This window comes from Hypanus sabinus, chromosome 18, assembly GCF_030144855.1.
Source record: "Hypanus sabinus isolate sHypSab1 chromosome 18, sHypSab1.hap1, whole genome shotgun sequence".
Classification (NCBI taxonomy): domain Eukaryota; kingdom Metazoa; phylum Chordata; class Chondrichthyes; order Myliobatiformes; family Dasyatidae; genus Hypanus; species Hypanus sabinus.
In genome coordinates, this window is record NC_082723.1 from 12,801,263 (window position 1) to 12,820,992 (window position 19,730).

Consider the following 19,730-nt stretch of genomic DNA (forward strand, 5'->3'; position numbering starts at 1 on the left):
ACTGTGACCAGTGGGGTACCGCAAGGTTCGGTGGTGGGACCGCAGCTGTTTACAATATTCATTGATGATTTAGATGAAGGGATTAAAAGTAACATTAGCAAATTTGCTGATGATACAAAGCTGGGTGGCAGTGTGAAATGTCAGGAGGATGTTATGAGAATGCAGGGTGACTTGGACAGGTTGGGTGAGTGGGCAAATGCAGTTTAATGTGGATAAATTTGAGGTTATCCACTTTGGTGGCAAGAACAGGAAGGCAGATTACTATCTAAATGGAGTCAAGTTAGGAAAAGGGGAAGTACAACAAGATCTAGGTGTTCTTGTACATCAGTCAATGAAAGCAAGCATGCAGGTACAGCAGGCAGTGAAGAAAGCTAATGGCATGCTGGCCTTTATAACAAGAGGAATTGAGTATAGGAGTAAAGAGATCCTTCTGCAGCTGTGCAGGGCCCTGGTGAGACCCCACCTGGAGTATTGTGTGCAGTTTTGGTCTCCAAATTTGAGGAAGGACATCCTTGCTATTGAGGGAGTGCAGCGCAGGTTCACAAGGTTAATTCCCGGAATGGCGGGACTGTCACATGTTGAAAGATTGGAGCGACTGGGCTTGTATACACTGGAATTTAGAAGGATGAGAGGGGATCTGATTGAAACATATAAGATTATTAAGGGATTGGACACACTGGAGGCAGGAAGCATGTTCCCGCTGATGGGTGAGTCCAGAATTAGAGGCCACAGTTTAAGAATAAGGGATAAGCCATTTAGAACAGAGATGCAGAAAAACTTTTTCACCCAGAGAGTGGTGGATACGTGGAATGCTCTGCCCCAGAAGGCAGTGGAGCCCAAGTCTCTGGATGCTTTCAAGAGAGAGTTAGATAGAGCTCTTATAGATAGCGGGGTCAAGGGATATGGGGAGAGGGCAGGAACGGGGTATTGATTGTGTGTGATCAGCCATGATCACAGTGAATGGCGGTGCTGGCTAAAAGGGCCGAATGGCCTACTCCTGCACCTACTGTCTATTGTCTATTGTCTAACCCATACATTCTTGGAGTGTGGGAGGAAACTAGAGCACCTGGAGGAAACCCATGTGGTCACAGGGAGAATGTACCAACTCGTTTATGGACAGCAGCAGGAATTGAATCCCGATCTTACAGGTGGTGTTGTGAAGCAGTACGCTAACGACTACGCTACCATGCTGCCCCCCCCCCCCCCCATGTGCTACCGTGTCTCATGTCTGGTTCAAAATAAGCTGTTCCCCTGAGCAGACTGTTGCAGGACCAAAACATACTGACTCAAAGGGAAGGGCAATCAGTTGGGTAAGATTAAAAAGGCTTTATGCAGGTTAAGGATGATCTGAAACTTATTCCATTATATGGCCAATGGAGGCAAGATCAACCAAGGCTTTCGGATGTTCTAAGGAGATGCCTTTGTCTCTCTTTTCCCATGCCAACCTCCAGCAATGTTGAAGTCATTGGTATATCCATCATTTTTCATTTGATTACTGGCCCCGCATATAATGGAAAGCAGCCTTTCTTTTGGTTAGTAAGAAACCCTTGACAAAGTTATCACATTCCTTATACCAATCTCACAGTGGATGGTGGGAGCCTGGTGTGGGTTTCAGGGGTAGGGTGGGAATTATCTTGTAAATAAAAATGAATGATGTAGGATGGTGAAGGAGCAACAACTAAAATGAGCCGGAAGCCAGAAAATTCTCTGCTCCTGTTGGTCCTTGATAATGAGAAAAAATCTAAGCAGAATTTTGCTTTCGTTGTCCTTCACACCAATCTCCTCTGCAGGATGAAAACACCCCTGAAAGGAGACTCAGCTCTGGGGATGAAGAGGTCCTTGATGTCCCCTGACTCCACTGAACATCTGACGAGCAGGAGGAGCAGGGCAGGTGCAGAGATCTCAGCGGGTGAGAATGGTACAAGTTATACTCATTCTTTTGTTTATTTGGAGATACAACAGATATATACCCATTATATTCTCAACTATACCCATCGACCATAACCTACTAACTTGTACATATTTGGAATGTGTGAGGAAACTGCAGCATCCAGAAGAAATCCACACGGTCACAGGGAGAATGTACAAAGTCCTTACAGAGAGCAGTAGAATAGAACCTGGCTTTCTACTGCTGTAATATTGCTACATTAACTGTTCTACCATAGAGCAGAGTTGGTTCTTCCTGATCATGGTATGCTGATTATCCTGGGTGACCACGGTGTAAGAGGAGTGAGATGGGATGCAGATGCTGCTGGTGGGTCATCAGGATGGTTGATAACCAGGTGGGTCTCAGTGGGTTGAAGGACTTATTTCTGTGCTGTATGAATATATGACTAATTTCCCCATCCTTAACTTTCATTTTGCTTTTACCGTGGCCATCCAAATGGTTACATGATGCCATTATTCTGGAATTGTTCACTACTTAATCTTCCTCAATTAGCTACAGCGGTTCCAACCATGACAGAGGGAGTGCCACAGGGCTGGAGAACTTTGTGAACCATTGGCCCAGAGTCACCATTGGCCAGGAATGCCTTAAATACATTGCCTTTTGGTGCAAGTCATGTCATAAACTAAAAATCATTTTGTTTCCCAAAATTGTTTGAGGCATCTTATCAAATTTACATTTGTTTGAATCAACTCCTTCCATGAGAGTGAAACTTTTAAGTTGTGACCTTAGACCATAGGGCATTTGGCCCACTGTGTTTACTCTGCCAATCAATCATTCATTATCCCTCTCTGCTCCATTCTATTGCCGTCTCCCTGTAACCTTTGATGCCCTTAGTACTATGGAAGTTATGAAACTCCAATTCTGTGAGTTTGGACAATACATTAACCACTAAATCACTAAAATTTTAATTCTGTTCGTTAGAGTTGATTCTGTCTCCTTCAAGCAGATCATCTTGTTCTGGACAATGTGAAGAAGCTCTGCAGGGCTCATTACTAGTTAAGTCAGTCAATTTGGTGATATTATGTCCACATCTGATGCATTGGTTCAGATGAAATATTAGCACTAACATGATAGATCCAGTTTGCCCTAAGTGATCTTCAAATCCCACTCCTCACTTGCAGTGTTTAAAGTGTTTTAATTTCAGTGATGTTCTGCTATCTCAAAAAATACTCGGGAGGCCCAGCTGACTCACTGCCCAGGAATGCCTCTCTCACATGTGACTGTTAATTTGGATATTTCTACTACAAATTGATGTTATCTGAGTTCGGATTGAAGCCACCTCTGAACAAGTAGAACATCCTGACAGGAAACTGCATCTATGTTGTTTACTCAATTGTTTGAATCTGTTTCAGGAACTGCTCACACCTCTGTCACCCGTGGATCACCGATGAAGGATAAACTGGTGGAGCAATCCCTCTGGTCCCTGTTGCCTTCTGAGAGCCATTATAGGCAGACAATGGAAAGAATTAAGAAGTTGCATTCAAGGAACAGCAGTGTACCGCACACGCCAAGCACTTCTTTTAGCAAGGTAGAGCCAGTGTGATGATATTGAGTTTGCTGTCTGTAAACTCTCAACTTAAAAGAAGACTTTAAGCCCTATTCGGTAGAGTACCTTGACTCGAGGGAGATTGTACTGCATCAGCCTGCACTTCAAGGACTAACTTACTTCATTACTTTGTTTCCATAGCTCAGTTTAGTTGTCCACAATCACTATTTGAGTAGTGGGAATGCCCTTTTGTCTAAGGACAAAATGCTTCCAACTCACAAAGTAGTTTAAAGCAACACACACAACATGCTGGAGAACCTCAGTAGGTCAGGTAGCATCTATGGAAATAAACACTTGACTTTTTAGGCCAAGACCCTTCATCCCTGATCATCCATTTCAGCCTGGAACATTGACTGTTTATTCATTTCCATAGATGCTGCCTGACCTGCAGAGTTCCTCCAGCATTTTGTGTGTGCGTTGCTCTGGATTTCCAGTATCTGCAGAATCTCTTGTGTTTAAAGTAGTTTAACATTGTTTGTTTTATATTTAGTGATACACATTTAATTTAAATAAATACTTCTTGACATAGACTTGAAACTTACAGGATTACAAGCTTATGAATGATTCCCAAATTACAAAAGATTTCAAAACAGCAAATGATTTTCAAACACAGGTACAATCCTTTCAAACTAAATCGACATACCAACGAGTTCAGACAAATGAGTCATCTGCACAGCAACTGAAGGCCAAGGAATGAACTTTAGATACATTTTTCTGCACTGCATCCTTGTCATTCTTACTAACTGCTTTCTAACATTTATGCTGACTTGCTATTGGTTAACGTCGTCTGCGTGGGATACATTTAGTTCGACTCATCAGGTTAGGTGAATGCAATGTTTAATTAGGTCAACGTGGACCCCATTCTGTTTCTTGATTAAATCGTGGGCTAATGAGAGCCTCATTTTCCATTGTTTACGACAGAGACTGAGCAAGGAATATTGGTCATACGTTTACTAGTCAAAAACAACTCTTTGACCCTTGAATAGGTCATGCTGCCATACTAGAAAGCGAAGGTTAGCAAGAGGCACCTTGGGCCCTGGAAAGTAAATATCCATCACACTGGTAGGAATAGAATCAATGTTATTGAAAATTTATCAGATTTAGGTGACTTAGAATTATCATTTAGAATTATCATTTAGAATTATCATTTAGAATTATCATTTAGGAAAGCCAATGAGGTTGAAGCAGGTAGCTCCATTTGAACAACTGGTGTCCATGTAGTTCTGTCTGATTGGCTGAAAAGTTTCTCTCTGTTGGAAATTTTTCCTTCACCAAGGGAAGGGTTGCCTGTTTGCTTTTAGCTCACTCTCATAATTTGCTGTGAGGTGCCTTCGGAACTTTCCCCTCATTAAAGTTGGTATATAAATTCCATGTTGATGTTGTGCTTTTTAAAACAACAGCACTATCCTGTAAGTGTAACTGTCATTAGATTAGCATTTCTCTTGACTACGTGCTTCAAAGACTTCCATAGACTGGGAGCCTTGGTAATCGAGGGTTTCTGATTTCCATTTAAATTTTTGCTGCAGTGGGAGGAAACAGGAAGGTCTGTCTTTGGGAACCACGATGCATTCAGCCGTTTTACTCTCGAGATGGCCCACCAGTACCTGAAGGAAGAGGATCTTCGAGCCAGGCACCAGGCAGCTCTGTTCCGACTGAGGGAGAAGGCACTCCAGGAAAAGACCAAGGCTGAGCTGGCCTGGCTGGAGCATCAGAAAACGTGAGCCGCTCTTTCTCAGTGCGAGCTTTGCAGAGTGAATATGGAACAATGTTCAGGAACGGGAGATGATGATCTGCCCCTTGAGAGGGGAAGGTGATTGAACAGGATAGTGACTGTAGGGGGAGGATCCTGCACCTTGCATGAGGCCAGACTGATTTGTGTGCCGTCCAGCAGGAAGAAGAAACCATTGCAACATTTTGTGTCAGAGGCTGTCAGACTAGAGTCCAATAGAGGTCCGTGACACTATTATGGTATAATGCAGACAGGATTGTGCCTAATAACATGGCCACAGGAGTGGAGTACGGTGTGGTCTTCTGCTGCTGTAGCCCATCCACTTCAGGGTTTGACATGTTGTGTATTCAGAGGTGCTTCTCTGCCCATCACTGTTGTAACACATGGCTATGTGAGTTACTGTTGCCTTCCTGTCACCTTGAACCAGTCTGGCCATTCTCCTTTGACCTCTGTCATTAACAAGGTGTTTTTATCATAGAATTGATGTTCACTGGATGTTTTTTTGTTCTTTGCACCATTCTCTGTAAACTCTAGAGACTGTTGTACATGCAAATCCCAGTAGATCAGCAATTTCTGAGATACTCAAATCACCCCGTCTGGCACCAACAATCATTCCATGGTCAAAGTCACTTAGATTACATTTCTTACCCATTCTGATGCTTAGTCTGAACAACAGCTGAATCTGTTGACCATGTCTGCGAGCTTTTATGCATTGAGTTGCTAGTACAGGATTGGCTAATTAGATAATTGCATTAACGCGCTGGTGCACAGGAGCACCCAATAAAGTCGCCACAGTGTATTCTGTGATACCAGTGCAGATTATGGTATGAACTAAATGTGTGTCACCTGTGTTTATTGAAATGATTAATTCCACAGACATCTCCAGGACAAAGGGCAAGATGACAAAAGGCCTGTCATTGTCAGGAAGCAGCAGGAGGTTCTGCTGAAGCTACAAAAGGAAAAGGTGAGGAACATTGAAGTACACTCCCTGTCCACAACCTTCAAGCACATTTCATCCACATTTCATCGCTTTACCCCTCACTTCGTAACTCCATTAACCATCTGCTTTTTCTGTACTGGTTTAATTCCATGCCCCAATTGCTCTTCTTCTCCCTTTAAACTCTTCACCCCTTTCATTTACCTTTTGTCTTCTCTGCTATTGATGTACACCCTCAGCTTTCTTGTCTCTTTCACCTTGCACTCCCCTTTGCCCTACCACCCTTAACATTCACTTCCAAGCTCCTTTCATACCCTCACTCATTACATTCCCCTTTTTCCTGACATATATCTTCCACCACATTCCTATTGTCTCAAATGCTCTTGCATTTTCTCCCCTGGCTTTTTACTCCATCTCCTTTCTGCTTTTCCACCTTTTCCCCCTTTTCTTCCCCCTTGCAACTTGTCTTCTCTTTCACCCTTTCTTCCTTGTTTCCCTTGGCTCATTTCATCCTTCTTTCCAGCCTCTTATTCCATTCATCACCATTCTGTTCTTCTATTTCCACCGACACCCTGACAATCTTCATTGCTTCCTAAGACTTCCTTTCACCTTGCATGAAGCTGACCTCAATTCAGTCAGACTTTCTACTTCCTTCTCAGTGCTGACAACATTAATCAATCTGAGTGGTTGTAGATTTTGTCTTTACCAAAACGGGATAATTGATGGAGCTCTGAAATTCAGTGGCAGCCCCCATAACCAATGGCATGATGATAATTCTGAATTCTGCATTGCATTGTTGAAGTGCTGGTCTGTGTCTTTAACTGAGGAGATTACTCTATCCACGTCAATTTAGGGACAGGAAACCACTGCAGAAAGTTGCAATTCTTTGGCACTAGATGTGTTGAGATTAATTATAGCATTTGGATCTTCACTAGATTAATATCCCATGATATAATTGGTATCTGTCCACACAAAACACATTTGGAGACGTTGACAAGTGCCTCAGCTTTGCCACTTGGAAGCAGAAGGAGATGGCAGCAAGAGTAGGCCGCAGGCCTCTCAAGCCGACCCTACCATTCAAGATGATCATGGTTTATTTGTGCTGAGTTCAACTCCTCCTCTGTGACAGTTCATCCATTTCCTAAGTTCCTTGATCTTTCAAATATTTCTCAATCTCCATCTTAATTATAATCTGGCCTCCCATGGGGACAGAATTCCAGAGATTTCCTCTGGAAAAGGAACTTTCACAGAGAAGAAACTTTCACACATTTCAGTTTAGACTTATTGTCCCCCTATTTTGTAGCCATGTTGCCTAGAACTAACTGTAGTTTACTTGAGCAAAAACTGAACTGCTGGAAAAATTCAGTGGATCAGGAGGGAAAGAAATATTTCAAGTTGAGACCGTATATCAGGACCACTGTGAATTGTTTTTGATACTGTGTCTCTCAATTAACTAAAGAAATGAAGGGCATTTTTTAAAACAAGTCAAAACATTTTTAAATAATTAAAAACTAAATGATGGAATGAATGTAGCAAACTGCTGGGGGAACTCTGCAGGTGTCCACCTGAAACATCAACTCTTCCTTTGCCCCCACAGATGTTGTTTGACCAGACTTCATCTGGCAGTTTGTCTTTTGCTCTGGATTACAGCATCTGCTGAATTTAGTATCAAGTCAAGTTTATTGTCATTGAACTATATACATGCATATAACTTGTATAACCATATAATGTATATAGAAATGAGACAACGTTTCTCCAAACCAGAGTGTAAAGCACAGTAGTATACATAACACATGAATATGTATGAAGGTAAGGATAAAATCTACACTTGAATCACACATAAATAACAAACTAAGGTGTATTAATATTAATTATTATAAGGTACGGAACAGATTAACATGTGACATTGAATGTGATGTGGCAGGGAGTTCAGAAGCCTAAGGGCTTGGCAGAAGAAACTGTTTCTCATCCTGACCCCTCTTGTTTTTGTGCATTGTGTTCTCCTGCCTGGTGGTATAAAGTCAAAGAGGTTGATGGATTAATGGGTGGGATCATTAATAATACTAATGGCCCTACGTACACAATACTGCCGATAAATAAATGTCCTCAATAGACAGTAGGTGCAGGAGTAGGCCATTTGGCCCTTCTAGCCAGCACCACCATTCACTGTGATCATGGCTGATCATACACAATCAGTACCCCGTTCCTGCCCTCTCCCCATATCCCTTGACCCCGCTATCTATAAGAGCTCTATCTAACTCTCTCTTGAAAGCATCCAGAGACTTGGCCTCCACTGCCTTCTGGGGCAGAGCATTCCACATGTCCACCACTCTGAAAAAGTTTTTCCACATCTCTGTTCTAAATGGCCTACCCCTTATTCTTAAACTGTGGCCTCTAGTTCTGGACTCACCCATCAGCGGGAACATGCTTCCTGCTTCCAGTGTGTCCAATCCCTTAATAATCTTATATGTTTCAATCAGATCCCCTCTCATCCTTCTAAATTCCAGTGTATACAAGCCCAGTTGCTCCAATCTTTCAACATATGACAGTCCCGCCATTCCGGGAATTAACCTTGTGAACCTACGCTGCACTCCCTCAATAGCAAGAATATCCTTCCTCAAATTTGGAGACCAAAACTGCACACAATACTCCAGGTGGGGTCTCACCAGGGCCCTGTACAGCCGCAGAAGGACCACTTTACTCCTATACTCAATTCCACTTGTTATAAAGGCCAGCATGCCATTAGCTTTCTTCACTGCCTGCTGTACCTGCATGTTTGCTTTCATTGACTGATGTACAAGAACACCTAGATCTAGTTGTACTTCCCCTTTTCCTAACTTGACTCCATTTAGATAGTAATCTGCCTTCCTGTTCTTGCCACCAAAGTGGATAACCTCACATTTATCCACATTAAACTGCATCTGCCATACATTTGCCCACTCACCCAACCTGTCCAAGTCATCCTGCATTCTCATAACGTCCTCCTGACATTTCACATTGCCACCCAGCTTTGTGTCATCAGCAAATTTGCTAATGTTGCTTTTGGTAGAGAATGGTAGGCTAGATGGTAGGGAAACCCCTATGATTCTCTCAGCTGTTCTCACAGTCCTTTGTAAGGATTTCTGGTCCAATCTCCACCTGACTCTTGCTTTTTTTTGTTTGCATCTGTATAGCCCTCATCCATATGAATGGATTTGTGGATACTGTTGCTATCCATTCCACCATGAGATCTAAGACAGCAAGTTGCTGTGCACATTAGAACCCTGTATAGGCTCCACTGGCAGGCCATGATAGGAAATTGCCAATAGAACTCAGCCTGTACTTTTAGTACCAGAACAATCACTCTGAGTCCTAGCTGACAGCAAAACTCTGAACAGTAACTACTGGTGATGCTAGAATAGCACTTGCTATTAACCATGACTTGTTGGGTGGTGTTTTTGCCTTTTGAGTCAGATCGTGATGGCTTCTGAAGCTGTGATGCTGGGGAGATGCTGCTGTGTCAAAGGCACAGAGGTCTGGATGAGTCAATTATACAGAGCCTATGCCTATTCTCTTTGAAATGGGGCCAAAAAATGTTACGATGTGATTTGGAGAGAAAACTGGGGATTTCTCCCTGACGAAGGGTCTCAGCCCGAAACGTTGACTGCTCGTTTCCACAGATGCTGCCCGACCTGTTGTACGTGTTGCTTTGACCACAGCATCTGCAGTGTACCTTGTGTCTCCCTCTATCACCTTCTCTACTTTCTCGCCTTGCAATCAGTAAGCTGACAACTTGGTCATTATCACATTTTTGCTTGTGGAGAACCAGTTGCCTGCTATTATTTTGACACCACACACAAGTGAAAGCTATTCAAAGACATTTCACAGGCTAAAGTGTGTTGGCTTGTCTTGAGATGATTTAAAAGCACCACGAAAATGAAAGATCTAAATTGCTTTCCTGGAACTGAGGAGATTGAATGTCTTGCGTCTGCTCAGCTTTGGTGACAGGATTGAAGTCTAATTGGTTAGCTGCCTACCTACCGGGGTTTAACCTACCCATCCCCATTTCTAGGCAGAGATCCGGCACCTCCGGAATGCCTGCCAGGTTGCGCACCAGGAGAGGAAGCTCCTCCTGAAGCAGCAGCAAGAGATCTTTCGGATTCATCAATCAACAGCACACCTGCAGTGGCAGCTGGGCAGGTCTGCCACATGCCCCTGGGTAAGCAGTTACTCCCTCCAGCCTCCTGTTGTCCCCACCTTACAGCCTCAGTCACCTTCAGCTCAAACAACCCCCTGGAGCCCCCACCCCAGCTTACAACTGGACCTTTCCATCATTGATCCTCACCTACCTTCCCCCCCTTTGGAAATGCTACCCCATCCCCTTTCTACACCCATCTCCTCCCCGACAACCTCCATGAGCTTTGTGCTCCTTTCATTTCTGTCCCTTGACCATTTTCTGTTTTACAGTTTTTTTTTTGCCAATGGCGGCCATGTTTCAGATGCTGTTGCCTTGAACTGTGGGTTTCTCCCTCGTTTCCCATTGTTCGTTACAATTGTCTCACTGTCCTAACAATCACCTTGCATTATTTCACCTCATTACACTGTTTTCAAGCCAGATAATTAATAGTAAGATGGGAGAGTGACATGAACAAGGATCATGTGTCGCATCACTTTCCAGTGGGTCCCAAGTGACTGCACCATTCTCCAGTTCATCAGGAAGTTGCCCAGTTATTTCCAGCACTGAGTTACCCTGGTCTGGGGAAAAAAGTTGCCACCAACCAAGACTGTTGACACTGATCATTCCAGTAATACAGCACTTGCCCCCTCACATGCCTCACTTGAAGTGACACTGGTGCAGGTTCACATTAAGTTGGACTATTCAAGCATGTGAACACAAGCTGAGCTGATAGTGTCGGACCAGTTTGCCCAGGGAACATCTCAATGCAGTGAATATGCCAGAGAATGGTCAATATAAAAGACCTTAGTTAGACCCCACTTGGAGTACTGTGTTCAGTTCTGGTCACCTCACTACAGGAAGGATGTGGATACTATGTAAAGAGAGCAGAGGAGATTTACAAGGATGTTGCCTGGATTGGGGAGCATGCCTTATGAGAATGGGTTGAATGAACTCGGACTTTTCTCCTTGGAGCAATGGAGGATGAGAGGTGATCTGACAAAGGTGTATAAGGTAATGAGAGGCATTGATCGTGTGAATAGCCTGAGGCTTTTCCCTAGGCCTGAAATGGCTAGCACAGGAGAGCACAGTTTTAAGATGCTCGGAAGTAGGTACAAGGAGTAAGTTTTTCACAGAGAGTGGTGGATGTGTGTGAATGCACCGCCAAGCGACAGTGGTGGAAGCAGATACAATAGAGTCTTTAAGAGACTCTTAGATAGGTACATGGAGCTTAGAAAAATGGAGGGTTATGCAGTAGACCATAGACCATAGAAATCTACAGCGCATTACAGGCCCTTCGGCCCACAATGTTGTGCTGACCATGTAGGGTAATTCTAGCCAGTTTCTTGAGTAGGTTACATGGTTGGCACGACATAGTGGGCCAAAGGGTCTCAAAGGAGATGTAGATTCCTAAGTTCCAAGACTCTAAGGGCAACACCTTCAGTAGAGCCAAGTGTTAGGGAAATTGGGTCTGAAACAATAACTAAAAAGCAAGTCAGATGTGTGGTTGTTGCTCATGAGCTGATTCTAGAAGGAGCAACTATGTGGTTTGTTGGAATTCAGAAGAATGAAAGGGTATGTTATAAAATTATGAAAAGGATAGATAAGGTAGAGCAGGGGCTCCCAGCCTGGGGTCCACAGACTCCTCAGTTAATGGGAGGGGCCCATGGCATAAGAAAGGTTGGGAACCCCTGAGGCAGAGGCAAGAAAGTTGGTTTCACTAGCAAATGAGACTAGAACTAGGGGACATAGCCTCAAGATTCAGTGAAATTGATTCAGAATGGAGGTGAGGAGAAACTGCTTTTCCCAGAGAGTAGTGTTCTCTGCCCAGGGAAGCAGCAGGGGCTACATTATTAAATATATTTCTGACACAGATAGATTTTTGCACAGCAGGGGAATTAAGGATTTGAGGAGAGGGAAGGTATGTGGAGCTGAGTCCACAGCCAGATCAGTCCTTATTGAATGGTGGAGCATGCTTGATGGGCCGAATGACCTAATCCTGGTCCTATTTCTCATGTTCTTAAGACTCTGGCCCCCGTGCAGCCCTGTGCACTGGCATAGTGGCTGAATATCCTGGTCCATTTCTACTCTACTCCCAGTGTCCTATTCAGTTTTCAGGGGAGCAGGACACCTCATCACCTCCAGCTGCTGACAGTGAATCCACACAGATGGCCAGTCCCCTGCCTGACCCAGATGTGGGCTTCTCGTCCCCTCGGCCACTCTCCGAGAGTGAAGGGAGCTCAGCCACGGAGCGACTGAAGGAAGTGCACAGAAAACTGGATGAACGGTGAGCTACTCTGCCAATGGCTGCCATTGAGCCCAACAGTGGCAGGACACAGCAAGGTTACAAAAAGGCATCTTAGATCCTTACACAGAGATGTGAAGAAAGCTGATCACTAGATTTTCAACCTGAAACAGATACAGGAGTTCCATTGGGCCTAGGGAAGGTGGCCAGATGCCAATGTGGAGGAAGGGATGAGGGAATAGCATATTGGTCAGCCATAATCAATTTGAGTGGAGGCTGGAGGGGTGAAATGGTTGTCTTTGTAATCCTAAAATGGAAAGGAAATCACATTACAACAATGCCCTTCACTTCTTTTTCCATATTGGCTGGAGGTATTGTTTGCTCAGGCCAGAACTGTGTTCAGTCTGGGCTGCTGATGTAAACTGATGGTGGTGGGACTGCACTCATAGCTGGTAATATCGTGCAAACCAGGCACTACCTTTCCTTTGCCCTATCATATGGGCTCCTCCCCTTCCTCTCCCCCATTGTAGTGGGCACCAACCCTTTCCTATCCCATTTCAGTGGGCAGCAGATCTTAGCCTTGCCCACCACAGTGGATACCACCCCTTCCCCTGTCCCATCTGTGGGCTTTTCCCTTCTATATCCCATTCCAGTAGGCAGCATCCCTTACCCTGCTCTATTTGAGTTGCAAAACAGTAATGAAATGAAACCAGGTACAGAGTGCTGGGGCTGAAGACCATGGTGTCTCCTTGATCTGAGAGGAGTTGAGGGAAATCAACAATACAAAGACTCAAAGTTTCAAAGTGCATTTATTATCAAAAAATGTATAGATCATACAACCTTGAGATCCGTTTGCTTAACAGGAAATCATAAAGCAAGGAACCCGAAAGAACCCAATTAAAAAAAAAATAAGGCCAACTCTGCAGTGCCCACAGAGAAGGAGGAAAAAAAACCAGAACAAATTATGCAAACAACAGAAGCAAAGACTAACAACAGCATTCTGAACCAAACTGAGTCCTTAGATCTGAATCCCCGGAGCAGATCGGAGTAGACCCAAAGCCTCAGTATTTAGTTCATCGTATTAGTGGGGCAAATTACTGCACAGTTCACAGACACAAACCACAGCAGCCAGGGGCATCTCATAGACTGAGCATCATGGAGAGAGAAGACACCAGACTCTCTGGGCGGGTGTTTATTTTGTCCAAACCTTACATGAGGAACCGGGCCCCGCTGCGGCGAATCATTCCAGGCCTAGATTTTACTGCTGAAGAAGCCATTATCAACCTCTCCAAATTGGTTAAGAGCTTAAAGCGATCCAACCTCGCCCAATTCCTGACACCCTTGCCTTTACAGTCCATCTCGGTTGGCATTTAGATTGTCCAAACAGTGTATTATAGCTCGCATTAGGACTCTGGCCTTGCCACGGCGAATCACTTCGGGCCTAGAACACGCCACACAGCATTTCGCTTTGGACCTGGATTTCTCTGCCAAAGAAGCCGTTCTTGGCATCACCAAATCGGCTTGGCGCTCAGAGCGATCCACACTCACATCTGGGTAAGTTGGACGGGCACTGTAACTCCTTCATCCTGCCTTCTCCCCTCCGAATCGCCCACTCCAACCAGTTCCAAGTGTGTTGATTTTGCAGCGCACCAGCAGGGCACATCTCTTGAGTCCACTTTGCCCTCACTTGCCTCTCCACTATTTACCATGATAGTTTACCACAATTTAGTCCAAAAAAGTGTTGTTAATAACGTCTTTAATTGAATTCCTTTAGTTTTGAACCACAAGAAAGCTGTTGCACATCTTCGGTAGCTGAAGGGGTAGCGACTCTGAAAGCGTGTTGCCCGTGTGCTTTTGGCCACCTGTGCTTTTTCAACAGCTGCTCTGTGGATTCATTGTTTGACTGAGATGAGGATGCATGTACCCTTTTGCATTTAATAGGTTCCTTCCTAAAACTGAGGACCAGGTCTTCAGGCCGCAGAAACAGACCATGAGTGTGTTGGCATGGAAGCACTCTTCAGACACAGAGGAACCTGTTGTTCACAGGACTGGGACGGAGACTTTGGCCACCTGGGGTCCTCAAGTCAGGGAGCAGGTTCTGAGCATATGGGACCCTTCCACAGAGACAGGTACTCTTCAGCTGTATTATTTTGTTGGGTTTCTATTTGTAATCACTTGCTAGATCCTCTCTTCTACTTCTCACATCACATGTTGATCCTTCTGTCACCAGCCTGGTGCTTGTGGTTGCAGCCCAGTAACTGGCTTGCAGGAAGTGTGTGTGTGAGAGGGTTAAGCATGATCTTTATCCTCTTCATTTTCTGACGTTTCCTGTAAGATAACATCAGCTTTTCACCGCCCACCACCCACAACTCCAAGAGCAACACACAATACCGGGGAAACTTGTTGGAAAATGGAGCGCCAATGGAGAGAAGTGGACAGCAGCCAAAGATTTGGGACCAGATCCTTCACCTGGCCCAGATGAAGAGTCTCATCTCCTCCTTGGACGCTGCTGAGTTCCTCCAGCAGCTGTATTTTATTTCAGATTCCAGTATCTGGAGTCTCTTGTGCTCCCACAACTCCAAACCCAATTGGCCATTAATGGAGAGACATTGCCCCTGTTCTTGAACTGATGATATAAAAATAGGAGAATTTAATTATGTGCTTTATAATTTGTAAGCATAATCACAACTACATGAAAAATGGTCTGGGTTAATGAATCACTCTCCAGGTATGAAAAGCCTTAAAGCTGATTTTAGTGGGAAATTGTAGAGGTGGTGGTATTTGCACTGCAGCTTCCAAATCTTGCATACTGTAAATAGTATTAGTTTAAAACTCACTCCTTATACTTCCAAGCACATTATGCTGTCTTAAACACAAATTAAATCCACCATTTCTTGTACTGTATATTTAAAATTTATTTTCTGGAAAGTTTTGTCCTCTGTATTAGCCTTTCCCTTATGCTCTTCCTCCTGGATAGGAGTAGGTCGGAAACCGAGGAGCAGTATGATCAGCACCTCACATCCCAAGTGTAAGCTGAGTACTGAAAGAATGTTGCAGCATCCAAGGTGCCAACCATCAGCTGAGAAGTTAATCTGGTGACCATTTACTACCCCATAGGTGGAAGCAAAATATAGTATTGATTTATATGAAGAACAGGGGAGTTATTTCTTGTGACCACGCTAACATTTATCCTTCAATTAACTTCATTGCAAGCTGATGATCTGAAAATTATTTTGTTGTTGGTGGGACCTTACTGTATAAATTGGATGCCTACGTTCTTGTCCAGTTAAAAGCACTCAGAATGTGGCCATATGGAATTGTTATTTTAATAGTGTGCTGTTGACGACATCCACAGGGGCCTGAGGAACCCAGGGGAGATTTATAATTTTGCCTTGTCAGCCTGCTGAAGCAGGAGTCCTGCCCCCACATCTCAGGAAGAAACCTTTGGTCTCCTCAGATCTCCAGCCCCATCCTGACCCTGCCCAGACCACCCAGTGTTACTTGTTCCCAGATGCTTCCCCTTTCTTCCTTGGTCAGTCTGGGTTCTTTCCCACATCGTGATGGCTGTCACTTGCCAAAAGTTGCCTCCACTGGCTGTGTGATGGGCACAACTACCCACGTGATGTCTAAGATCAATTGGCCTCCATGACCCTAGCTTTGCAGCGGTTCTCATACTCTGTCAAGGTAGCTTTGCTCTGTTTTGTTCGTATTGGGTCCAGTCTGATTTAAATGCTGAAATGCTAAATGGTAAGCTTACATGGACTTTCCAGACATGCATCTGGATATCTCCTTTTGCTCCTAATCCCGCTATTTTAGGACTTTTGAATTTTTCCCTAGTACAATAAGATGCATTCTTTACCTCTCAGTCTACCTTGCTCTGATCCTGCACCTTGATGTCTGCCAGTGTATCTTACCTGTACTTGTAACAATTTATTCTGAAAACGGATCTAGTGCTTCCCTGGCATATGTGATGAATAAACTCTCTTCTCGGGCTTCCAGATGGGTACAGGTATCCCTGTACTGACGTTTTGTTGACAAACTCTGCCACCTTCATCAGGGCTGATGTCTGGACATGTCTAGTCCAGTGGTATATATAACCCTGTAGTCCATCCCTCCTGATTGGTTTGTCCTCATCCAATCAAGTTTCTGCTCTCCCACCTTGTTAGCAAGTGAATTCCAGTTCTTACTTAGAGCAAGGCCTTCATCTTTGTCAAAATTTTTCCCCTGTAGTTTTATTTCAGTGGCTTCCTTTATCAGGTGGTCTCAAAAGCCATTGGTGCAGTAACCATATAACAATTACAGCACGGAAACAGGCCATCTCGGCCCCTCTAGTCCGTGCCGACGCTTACTCTCACCTAATCCCACTGGCCCACACTCAGCCCATAACCCTCCATTCCTTTCCTGTCCATATACCTATTCAATTTTACTTTAAATGACAATACCAAACCTGCCTCTACCACTTCTACTGGAAGCTCATTCCACACAGCTACCACCCTCCCCCTCGTGCTACCCTTAAACTTTTGCCCCCTAACTCTCAACTCGTGTCCTCTTGTTTGAATAAGTACCGTAGTTTTCCACTCAAGAAGGTATCCACTCAATTGATTTCCTTCACCTTGTAGTTGTTCTGAGGGAGCGTTGTGCATTCAGTCAGGCCAACGGAAAAGCCAGGAAACCTAACAATGAGGAGGAATCTATTGCTACCCCTGTTTTCCCTATTTTTCCAAGGTTCCTGGAAGGATCGCCAGGATCCTGAAGAAATACTGGATTAATACCATCCACAAACTCATAAGGAAACTCAAATCATAGTTTATGTAGGTCAAAGATGACTCTGGGACTTGGGTCAGCTAGCGTTTACAGGATTCCCTGTGAATGCGGAGCAACGTATAGTGGCCTGCTAGGACACACGGTAGAGACCCGCATCAAGGAGCACAGGAGGTGAATCCATTTGGGTCACCCAGAGAAATCAGTGATAACAGAGCACTGCATTCACAATGGCCATAGGACTGACTTCAATGCCACAAAACTACTGTGCCACGCCAGTGGCTTTTGGGATCACCTGGTAAAGGAAGCCATTGAAATAAAACTAGAGGAAAAGAATTTTAACTAAGATGAACGTCTCGCTCTAAGTAAGAACTGGAATTTGACTGTAAACAAGGTGGGAGAGCAGAAACCTGATTGGATGAGGACTAACCAATCAGGTGGGACAGACTAGTGGGATATAAATACCACCGGACTGGACATGGCCTGGGCATCATCCCTGATGAAGATGGTAGTCTGTCATCAAATCATTAGTTATAATTAATATCTGTACCTGGCTGGAAGCCCAAGAAGTATTTATTTGACTTTATTCTGCATTTGGTATTATTTTACCATGTACTATCTCAATGCTGCACCATTGTGATGAGCTGTTCTATACAGACGGTATGCGAGACAGGTTTTCCATTGTACTTCAGTACTTGTGACAATAGCAAACCAGTTTACCAAATTGCAGTCCAGTCCTGTGCTCACAGAACTCCCCAAAAAATGTTGAGCAAAATCATCAGTGTGAACAAGAGTGACAGCAGACAGAATGCAAGACTGTGATACAGTCATAAACTCTGTAAGAGGGTTGTAGTACAAACCAACTGATAATGAGCACAGTCTGCAGCATAAATCTGCACCTGATTGGTGAGGAGGCTGCTAATGTCACTCAGAAATAGCTAGTTGCTTCTGTGTTGTTAATTTTACAACCTTAAGAAGTTCTGATGCTCTATTAAACCAGTAAGTTTACTTTAAGCTTCTGTCACCGTCTGTAATATGGATACTGCAACAGATAGTTTGTGACAGTAGCAACACAGTGGAACAACAGTTAGTACTGCTGCCTCTTTGCTCCAGGTAAGAAGTATGATTCTGTTCTTGAGTGCTGTCTCTGTGTAGCTTACAAGTTTGTTCTGTGATTGTGTGTGTTTTCAGTGGGGGTTCCAGTTTCTATCCGTATCCCAAAGATGTGCTGGTATTTTCAATGGAAGTTAATAGGGAAGGAACGGGGCTGATGTGATTAATCCTCTGGGAGTCAACATGGACAATGGGCTGAGTGGTCTCTAATATTATAAGTGTAGGATAAAATCATCTTTCCCTGTGATGCTGATTAAAGGATAAATACTGGCTCAGATAAACTCTTCTGCTCTTCAAACATAACAAATCGGTTCAGTTGCATTCATTAGGAAGGGCAGACTCAGCCTCTCCCAAATGTCCCTGGAGTAAAGCATGAGTTTAAAGTTCTGACAGTGTTGGGAGTGTTCCCCCAATGAGCCTTGGCTGATACCAGGGCAAAAGCATGTCGGGATTCAAAATGAAAGTTTTCCTTCCCTAACAGGAAAAGATTGTGCTAAGTGTTGAAAGGAAGTGGGGTAAACAGTGGATCCCATGGAATTAGTCAAAGAGCTTGATGATACTTTCAATAAGTATCATAAACAGATGAGGGTTTTAATACTCTGCACTCTGCATGGGAGTGTGGCATTAATAAATCAAAACTAATTACTACTGAACCTTCAAAGAGATTTGAGAACTTGCCAATTCCTGCCAGCTATTATGGGTTTAGTCGGCAACAATATGCTTTGGCATGTTTTCACATTGTGCATTAGGGGCCCTATTCAATGACATCTTATCACTGGGATTGTTGGCTGGCTTCTTGTTGAGATTAATTCGGGGATCATTACCTTTCAAAACTCAGTATTTGACAAAGATACAGACCAACTGTAAGATAGGTGTAAGCATTTAAAAGCAGGAGTAAATGACAGTTGGGTATTGCAATAGACAGAAACCGAATCTGGTTTTTTATCACTGACAAATGTCATGAAACTTGCTGTTTTGTGGCAGCAGTACAGTGCAAATCAAAAATTATTTTAAGTTACAAAAATAAATAGTGCAAAAGATGAATAATGAGGTAGAGTTCATGGGTTCATTGCCCACTCAGAGATCTGATAGTGGGGGGGGGGGAGCTATTTTTAAAATGTTGAGTATGTGTCTTCAGACTCCTGTACTTTCTCCCTGAGGGTACTAACATGAAGAGGGCATGTCCCAGATGCTGAGAGTCTTTAATAATGGATGCAGCTTTCTTGAGGCTCTGCCTCTTGAAGATGTCCTCGATGGTGGGGAGAGGCCCATGATGGTTGAGTCTCTAACCCCCTGCA

At 43.9% G+C, this 19,730-nt stretch overlaps 1 protein-coding gene across 1 annotated transcript in view; it reads left to right on the plus strand.

The window, feature by feature from the left end:
• The window catches only part of LOC132407330 (centrosome-associated protein 350-like), a 171,492-nt gene that overhangs the window by 113,058 nt on the left and 38,704 nt on the right, over nucleotides 1-19,730 (plus strand). The window contains exons 17-23 of the mRNA XM_059993673.1: nucleotides 1,791-1,909; nucleotides 3,301-3,476; nucleotides 5,021-5,211; nucleotides 6,100-6,187; nucleotides 10,212-10,358; nucleotides 12,425-12,600; nucleotides 14,500-14,687. Of these exons, the coding sequence (XP_059849656.1) occupies nucleotides 1,791-1,909; nucleotides 3,301-3,476; nucleotides 5,021-5,211; nucleotides 6,100-6,187; nucleotides 10,212-10,358; nucleotides 12,425-12,600; nucleotides 14,500-14,687 (1,085 nt within the window). The remainder of the gene's footprint in view (nucleotides 1-1,790; nucleotides 1,910-3,300; nucleotides 3,477-5,020; nucleotides 5,212-6,099; nucleotides 6,188-10,211; nucleotides 10,359-12,424; nucleotides 12,601-14,499; nucleotides 14,688-19,730) is intronic.